The sequence below is a fragment of the Chrysochloris asiatica genome, unplaced genomic scaffold, assembly GCF_000296735.1.
Source record: "Chrysochloris asiatica unplaced genomic scaffold, ChrAsi1.0 scaffold00014, whole genome shotgun sequence".
NCBI lineage: Eukaryota > Metazoa > Chordata > Mammalia > Afrosoricida > Chrysochloridae > Chrysochloris > Chrysochloris asiatica.
The window spans coordinates 9,588,135-9,597,189 of NW_006408532.1; the positions used below are offsets into that span (position 1 = coordinate 9,588,135).

At 47.3% G+C, this 9,055-nt stretch overlaps 1 protein-coding gene across 1 annotated transcript in view; it reads left to right on the forward strand.

Annotated features, from left to right (window-relative positions):
• NCS1 (neuronal calcium sensor 1) overlaps nucleotides 1-9,055 on the forward strand; it is a 69,417-nt gene that overhangs the window by 47,865 nt on the left and 12,497 nt on the right. The window contains exon 3 of the mRNA XM_006834873.1: nucleotides 5,825-5,963. Coding sequence (XP_006834936.1) covers nucleotides 5,825-5,963 — 139 coding nt within the window. The remainder of the gene's footprint in view (nucleotides 1-5,824; nucleotides 5,964-9,055) is intronic.

The window sequence follows — 9,055 nt, forward strand, 5'->3', positions numbered from 1 at the left end:
TCCTGAGACAGGTGATATAGTGGTTCCCACTTTACAGATGAAGAAACTGAGGTTCAGGAAAGGAAAGTCACCTGCTAAGGTTCACATGTGTCAGCTGTGGAGCCAGAATCAAACCTGAGTCTGATTTGGAAGCCATCTCTTTCAGATCTTTCAACTTTTAACAAATGAAACTCCTTTTCATATTGCAAAATGTATGCATATATCATGCAACCCGTGAAGCACCGAGATTGGTCATAATGGTACTTTTCCTTTGTCGCTATAGCACACTGGAAACACATGTGAGGAGTGAGTGCCCGCCTGGCTTGGGCAGCGCCCTGCACACATGGGCATCTGTTAACTGTGGGACCTGTGTGGTAGACTCCGAGGGTTGTTCATTCTCTGTGATGCTTGGAGCTTCTGGTCTGGAGCCCCTACCCCAAAATGCTGACCCTGCTGGTCACCCCGAGTTGCCAGCTTGCAGGAAGAATTATGATAGCAGCTTACTCCTCGCCGTCTTTACCCCCATCTCTCCGGTCTAATCATGTTGGCGACTGCGCAGCCCACCCTGGATCCAGAATCAAACAGAGGATGCTCTGAGGGCTTTGAGCCTCCGTAGTGACTCTGGGATGCTAGGAAGATGGGCAGGACATTGGTGACTTGACTCCTCTCTCCCCATCAAGACACCAAGGACAGAGGTAGAGGCATAGTCCGGCACCAGTTCTAATCACCCTGTTTGCTTGCTGTGTGAGTCCTCAATGCTTACTAGGCACCTCGTATGTACCAGACACAGCAGTGGGACTGCAGCTGCAGGGTGAAGGAGAAGAGATGGTGTCTGCTTCTGTGGACTACACCATGCACTGAGAAGACAGTCACACCAGCTATTATTGATGCCTAGTCTGGGCGCTCATGTATGGGGTGGGACCCAGTCTGGGGTGGCCAGAAGGGTGAGCAGGAGTTAGCCATGTAAGGAGTAAGGGGAACCAATGGGTTGAACAGAATAACTCTGAAGACCCTAAGCCAGGAGGAGGACTTAACCTTTTAAACCTCAGTTTCTTCATCTGTAAAGCAGGCCCTAAGAATGCTTACCTCCTGAGCTTGTTGATACAATTTGTGAACTCATTCCTGGAAAGTGTCTCACTCATGGGAGCTACTCCCTAAGTGGTAGCCTCAGTGGGTTTAGAATTATAGAGCATTGGGAAATCAGATGAAAAATCTTGTGTTCACTGGAATTCCCAGGGACCATGAGTCCAGCGGTTCTCAGCTGAGGGCGATTTTGCTTCCTGGGGATGTGGGTGGCATTTTTGATTGTCACAAAGGCAGAGAACACTACTAGTATCTCAGCGATAGAGGCCAGGGATGCTGCAAACATCCAGCAGTGCCCAGGACAGCACTCCAATCAAAGACTTCAATGTCAAAAGGGCTTGGATGATGAGACCCTCATCTAGTCTAAGCCCCTTATTTTACCAGCAGGGAAACTAAGGGGCATTGCAGGGAAGGGTCCCTCCTGCTGGGCATCAGGACGGGGCCCACAAGTGCAGGTAACTGAGAGACGGTGAGGCTGGTGGGAAGAGGAGGAGGAGGCCAGGCCTGTTGGAACCTGAGCCTGGGGCCTGGGTGTGGGGGATGGAGTCACATCTCCCTGACTCCCTGGAGATAGAATTCATGGGTGTGAACTTTACACTGGGTAGGGTGGCAGCTCCTTGGGGGTGCAGGTGGATCCACATGGAGGCCTGGGGTGGAGGTGCAGTTAGTGAGCAGGCTGTAGTTGGGGCTATAGTCGGGGTTGGGGGTTTGGACCCTCACAGAAAATCCTGGCATCAGAGCTGTGCTGATTTGGGGTGACTGGGGCACATGGGACAACTCAGGCTGTGTAAGCAGGGTGCCCCATTTCACCCTTTGATGATGAACAACTTGGTTACGTAATGTTTGGGTATCTGGCACTTTATTCATGCGCTGACACGGGGGTGGTGCTGCTGGGTGGATTCAGTGGGGAGCCTGGCAGGCAGAGTCTCCAGCTCTGAGCCCTGTTTCTGCTGCTAATTTGCTGTGTGACCTTGGGCCAGTCTCACCCCTTTCTGGGCCTTTAATTTCCCTTGAATACACAGAGGGGTGGGAGTACATCATTTTCTTAACATCCCCATTGGAGCACCTACCTCCATGTCCCTGGCCTGGATGTCCCATTCATGGGCTCTCTGTTGCTGCCTGGCAGCCTATGCATTCCTTCATTCATTTCACTGAACATTGACTGAGCCCCTGCTGTGGGCTGGGACTCAGTCAGTGGAGGATGGTTTTGAACTTGGGCTGTCCTGGAATATAATGGGGCAGGAGCCTGAGAGACCTGGAGGGCTAGGGTGGTTTCCTGGAGTCAGTGATGTCTAAACTGAAATGTGATGGATTAGCAGATTAGGAGGAACTACTTTACAGGCTAAGGAGCTCTGGTAGCGTAGTGGTTACGAATCGGGCTGCGATCCGTGAGGTTAGCAGTTTGAAACTAACAGCTGCTCTGCGGGAGAAAGATGAGGCTTTCTGCTCCCGTAAAGATTTACAGCCTCGGAAATGCTATGGGTAGGAACCGACTCCACAGCACTTAACAACAGCTACTTTACAGGCTGGGGATAGCATGGCAAGTTCTAGAAAGTGTGGTTGGGTGTGGAATACGGGAGTGAGGGGCAGGGATGGCAAGAGGAGGCTGGAGCAACCACTGGGACCAACCAGAAGGCATTACCTCTAGGGTTTGGGCTTCCTGGGGCTCCTGCTAATGGAGCTGAAGGGGGCTGGGTTCCCCGCAGTGACAGTGACAGCCTGGACAAGCCCCCCAAACTACCCACTGAGGCTGGCCTTCCTGCACCCCTGCACCCGCCCTCCATTAATGCTGTTAACAGTGCTGATGGCTGCTGCTGCTGCCTGAGAACACTACCTTCCTCCAGAGAGTTGGCGTGTGCCGCGAGCCGCTTGTGGGCAGGGTCCCTGAGAGGCCTTTGGGTGCATTTTGTTTTATCCTAGCCTTTTATAATCACTCAGGTAACACCAACCTGTCATAGAGAAGTTAGAAGGTATGCAGAAGCCCAAAGAGAAAATAGTTTCCCACAGCCCCAACATCCAGAGAGGTCTGCTAACAGTGGGGTGTATCCTGGTGCCAGGCATGTTCCCTCCCCCTGTCTGGGACCCATCCTGGCCTGAGGGCCCAGGGTCATGGACTAGCTCTAGTCTCAGAAGTGCTCCTCCTTCCTTTGTTTGAGTCCCAGGCTCTGGTGTGAAGATTTGAACTGGAAACGTTTTGAAACAGTCGCTGGGAAGGAGCTTTATGGGGAGCAGGATGGGAGAGGGCTGTATCGCCTGACTTCTCTGTGCCCCAATGTCTTTATGGGTGAAATGCGGATAATCGAACCTATCAGTTGTTTAGTTGCCATTGCTTGGACTCTGCCTCACAGGGACCCCATGTATGCACACGGAACGACTCCAAAGGATCATCATCAAGATTGTGATCTTTGGAAGCACATCACCAGACCTGTCTTCTGCAGCATCTCTGGGTGGTTTGGAACTGACAACCTTTCAGCTAGTAAATTTGTGCTACCTAGGGGTGCCTACTGATTGAGGGTCTATACATAAACGGAGCCTGACATTGGGACCCTTTGTCACGGGGCTGTTACAGAAAGTTCCAGCTGGGAGTGAGACTGGATAGGACCTCAGAGGTTGAGCAGGACCTATCTGGGCCTCTGGCCCTTCAAGGTGCCTTTAGGGGGTGGAATTCCTTCTCTGAAGACCTCACGCTTTCTGTGGGCAATGCTGGGATGTCCCTGTCTTCGCTCCAGTCCAACTCAGAAAAGGAAGCTTTCCACTCACATCACATTCTGTGTCTCTGGTCTCCACTCATCTTCCCATCCCCTCCGGGCATCTCAATAACCTACACTCTGTCAGGGGACAGCTGAGGTCATTCGCTGGTGTCTTGTCCTGTTTTCTATCTGACATCTGACCCCATAATTTCCACTGCAGAATTCCCTTTGGGTACCTTGTGTGTCCTGACAGGTCCTCGTCTGTGGACATCTACTCCAGATCTCTTAGGTTGTCCTCTTGGAAATATAAGGGAACAGGATTTCTCCATGTGTTCCCTCTTACTAGATCCTAATCCAAGCACAATGCTCTCAGAACCCTCTCCTTGGATGTTAGTGGCAGGTGGCATCTTTGTGCAGACCCTGGTTAGGCAGAGAGCAGGTGCCTGACCAACAGGTGTGAGTTCAGCAGACCGTGTCCACCTCAGCTACTGTCGGGGCTGTCAGGACTAGCAGATGACTTCCCCTTGCTGGACCTGTTTCTTTATCTTTAGAATGGACATCACTGAAATATCTTGTAGACAGGGCTATTGTGGACATCCAAGAAGAATAAGGTGTGCAGAGTTTTTAGCCAAGAGTCTGGCCCCGTGATGGATGGAGGTGATCCCCCTTTAGCTTTCTATCAGGTGGGGGGCCTAAACTGCCCACAGAAGCAATTCATGACCTGATAAAAAACCCAGCATTTGAGTTTTCTTTCTCTATGCCAGTCCTGCTTCAAGTGTGACATGTAAGATCTCATTCTGTTCCTACATTCTGGGTGTGATCAATGTCCCTTCATTATAGATGAGGGTCAGAGAGATGAGATCACATGCCAAAGGTTGCACAGCTGATGAAAGCAGAGCCTGGAGTTGGATTGCAAAGGCACGGTCTAAGAGTTGGATGCCATCAGCTGACAGGGTATCTGGCATGTCAATGCTGGGTCCTGGGGAGACAAGGGTGATAAGTCCAGCTGGAACAAACCAGAGTGCCCTCTGAGCTTGTTGCTGTCCTTTCATGGTTTACTCAGTTCCATGGAAACTGAGATTGTTGGGGTGTGTGTGTATGTGTGTGTATGTGTGTGTGTGTAGATGCAAGCATGTGGGAGGAGCCAGCTGATGGCCCATATGCTCCACCCACCAGCACTGAACTGTCTGTTGTGTTGAGAGGCAATCAGTGGGGAAGATAGAGAGATGGGAGTGCATTGTGCCTTGGCCTTGGAGAGGTTGTTCTTCTGAGTCTTATTTTACATGCCCCCACTCCCACCCTGCCCCCATGTTGAGCCCAGTGGGCTGAGTAACCAGGACTCCCAGCACAGCTATTGTTAGTTTAGTCAGCACTGACTCATGGCGATCCCTTGTAGAATAGAACGGAACCTTGTCTGGTCAGGCATCATCTTCAGGGTCCCTTTGTTACAGACCCTGTGTATTTTGCTCCCAGCACTATATCACACAGTATTCTACTGTGATCCATAGGGTTTCCATTGGCTAAAAAGAGGAAGACTCTCAATGAGATGGATCGCCACAATGGCTACCCCAATGGGATCAAGTGTAACAACTGTGAGGATGGTGCAGGACCAGGCAGTGTTTCGTTTTGTTGTATATAGGGTCGCTATGAGTCGGAGTCGATTGCCAGGACTTTCCTTCTAGTCTGTTTTAGTCTGGAAGTTCCCCTGAAGCCTTTCCACTGTGGGTGACCATGCTGGTGTTTGCAATACAGGTGGCATAGTTTCCAGAATTACAGCAATATGCAAGGTGGCCAAGTAGAGTATCTGGGATAATTCTTACGTTGTCCTTCATCCTTCTTGTATAGATGAGGCTCAGAAAGATAAAGTCACTTGTCCAAGGTCACACAGCCAACATGAGGCAGAGGTGGGATTGAGTCCTTGCCCATGATGTCCAGGTCTATGCTAGGACACTTGTGGCACTGGCTCTTTAAACAGGGATTCTCAGCCATTCTGGGGCCTAGTGAAAAGAGTACCTGATGGAGGGGTGATGTTGTGTCTCTTTTACCTTATCTTCCTGGTCTGCTGCCTCCAGGTACAAAGGCTTCATCAAGGACTGTCCCAGTGGGCAGCTGGATGCAGCGGGCTTCCAGAAGATCTACAAGCAGTTCTTCCCCTTTGGAGACCCTACCAAGTTCGCCACATTTGTTTTCAACGTCTTTGATGAAAACAAGGTGAGCCAGGGATTGATGGCGCCGGTGTCAGCTCCATGTCTCCTCCCTCCTGCAGCAGCTGGCTCCACTCCCGCAGCGTCTCCACACCCACTCTCTCCTGCTGGTTTTCCCTTCTGGAGAAAGAAAACACACACATGCACACACACAAAGACTCACATATATACACACCTGCACACTCACACAATGCACTCATGTGTATACACACAGATGCAGGCAACACACACATATGCATGTACCTACCGTGACTTAAAGGAACTCTGGTAGCATACTGGTTACGAATTGGGTTGCTAACCTCAAGGTCAGCAGTTTGAAACTACCAGCTGTTCCGCAGGAGAAACATGAGCTATTCTGCTCCCGTAAAGATTTACAGACTTGGAAACCCTATACAGGGTCACGATGAGTCGGAACTGACTCCATGGCACACCACCACCACCACTGAGACGTATACACACACAGCCATATACCACCACACACATGCTCACACATGCACACCGTGAAATTTCTCTTACAAGCACAAAATGTAAATATCTTTTTTTGTCGGGGCTAACAACAGGATTAATAAACATCACCAGCACTTACTGAACATTTATTTATATGCGAAGCCTTTTGTGTGGATTATTTTTAATGAGGTCTCAGAGGTGGGTTAGGTACCTTTTTGTAGCATTTTATCTCATTTTATTTTTTGTTTGATTTTTAAATTTTTATTTTGCGGAGTTGGTACTTTTCATACCTTCACTTTGCAGATGAGGAAACTGAGGATCTGGGAATTGAAGGGACTGACCCAATATCACACAGGATCAGGAAATCCCTAAGCTTTTCCTTCTGGCTATAATAGCAACAAAAGAGCCCTAGTGGCACAGTGAGTCAGGCATTGGGCTGCTAACCACAAGCTCAGCAGTTCAAATCCATTATCCGCTCCATGGAAGAAAGATGAGGCTTTCTGCTCCTATAAAGATTTACAGTCTTGGAAACTCTCTGGGTCACTATGAGTTGGAATGCACTCAATAGGAGTGGGTTTGATTTGGTTTTTGGTACAATAGCAACACATATCTTGTCATAAATATGAAAATTTGAGAAAATAAAAAAGGCCCATAATCACATCTTCTAGAGACAGTTACTAACTTCTGAATGCATATCCTTCCAGGCTTTTCTATCCGTTGTAACTCTTTGTATAAAATTACAATCATCTTGTACACACTATTTTTTGCAGGGGGTGTAGGAGTAAAGAGTTAGGTGAGGGTTGAGACTATACCTGGGACAAGGCTAGGCCTATGGAGTCCTGGTGTGACACTGCAGGATAATGTACTGGACTGCAAGGTTAGTTTGAATTGCAAGGTCAGTGGTTCACACTCAACAACCGCTCCTCGACAACCCTATACAGGATCGCTATGGGTTGGAACCGACTTGACAGCACATAGCAACAAGGCTAGGCCTAGGGTTTTATGTAGTATTAGGATTGAGGTTAGGGGCAGGAGTTATGCCAGGGCTAAGAGTACTCCTGGTATTGGCACTGCAGGATATTGCACTGGATTGCAACTGACCTGAAAGGTTGGTGATTCAAACCCACCGGCCACTCCTTAGAAACCCTATATAGGGCAACTGTGAGCCGGAATATCGGCACTTAACAACAACAGGAGTAGTTGTAGTTTTAGGGCTACAGTTAGGTTTATTTTTTTAAATATATTTATTTATTTTTGAAATCTACTTGATTTCAGCTTCATCTGAAGTTGTGAAACTGCACTAATTCCTTTTTTTTTACTTTGGTTGCTTTTTGTTATTGTTGTTGTAAACTGATAGCTCCGGTTTCCTATTTTCAGTCTTGTGGATTGGCTTTACCTTGTTATTAAGTGCTGTGGAGTCTGTTCTGACTCATAGCAACCCTGTATATGGTTTCCGAGGCTGTAAATCTTTGCAGGAGCAGAAAGCCTCATCTTTCTTCTGTATATATCTCTATATCTAGGTTGATATTGTCATGTATGTTACTCTCAGGTAGTTGTTTACTCTGTTGATTCTCTGACCAAAGAACTCCCCTTAATAATTATGTTGTTGGGGTTATTTTGTTTGTTTGTTTACAAATTCTTTTAATTTCTGTTTATCTAGAAATGTCCTAAATTCACTGTTGTATTTGAGGGACAGTTTTACTGAATATATGACTCTTGTTTGGCAGGTATTTCTTTTGTTTTTTGTTTTTTTCATTTCTTACCTACATGGTTCCTGCTGAGAAATCACAGCTTAGTCTTACTAGTTTTCCTTTATAGGTAACTTGTCTTCTCTACCTGCTGTCAGGATTCTTTCCTTGTCTCTAGTTTTGGAGAGTTTGATGATAATATGTCTTGGTGATTTTCTTTTGGGATCTATCCTGTGAGAAGTTCGTTCAGCTTCTTATATGCATATCCTGTTATTTTCATGATGTTAGGGAAGTTTTCCTCCAACAACTCTTTGACTCTTTTCTCTGTGGGTTGCTTTGTCTCTTCTATTCTGGAATTCTAATCACACATAAATTATTCCTCTTGATGATGTCCCACATAATTCTTAGGCTTTGGATTTTTTTGGTTCTTTTTTTCTGATTGTTCGTGTAGCTGATAAAATGTTGAGAGATTCAAACTCACCAATTTAGACTTCCATTGATTTAATTCTACTTCTCCACCCCTTCAGTAAGGAGCTCTGTTAGTGTAGTGGTTACGAATCAGTCTGTGAACGGCAAGGTCAGCAGTTTGAAACTACCAGAGGTTCTGCAGGAGAATGATGAGGCCTTCTGCTCCCGTAAAGACTTACAGGCTCGGAAACCCTGTACAGGGTCACTGTGGGTCGGAACCGACTTCACAGCATATCACCCCACCACCACCACTCCTTCACAGTGTGCTATCTAGTTCTGAAATCTTGGTATTAATCTCCTGTTTGTTGCTTTGTGTGGTTTCTAATGTTTTCAGTTTGTTTTTGTAATGTTTTCCTGAATTCTTCTAAAGTTTTTTTTCTGGGCTCTCTTTTCTTTCACCTGTAGCTTTCTCGATCATTCTCTCAATCTGTTGAAGGTGCCTAAATATAATTCTTTTATATTTCAGATCTGGTAGTTCTGAAACCATTTTTGACAT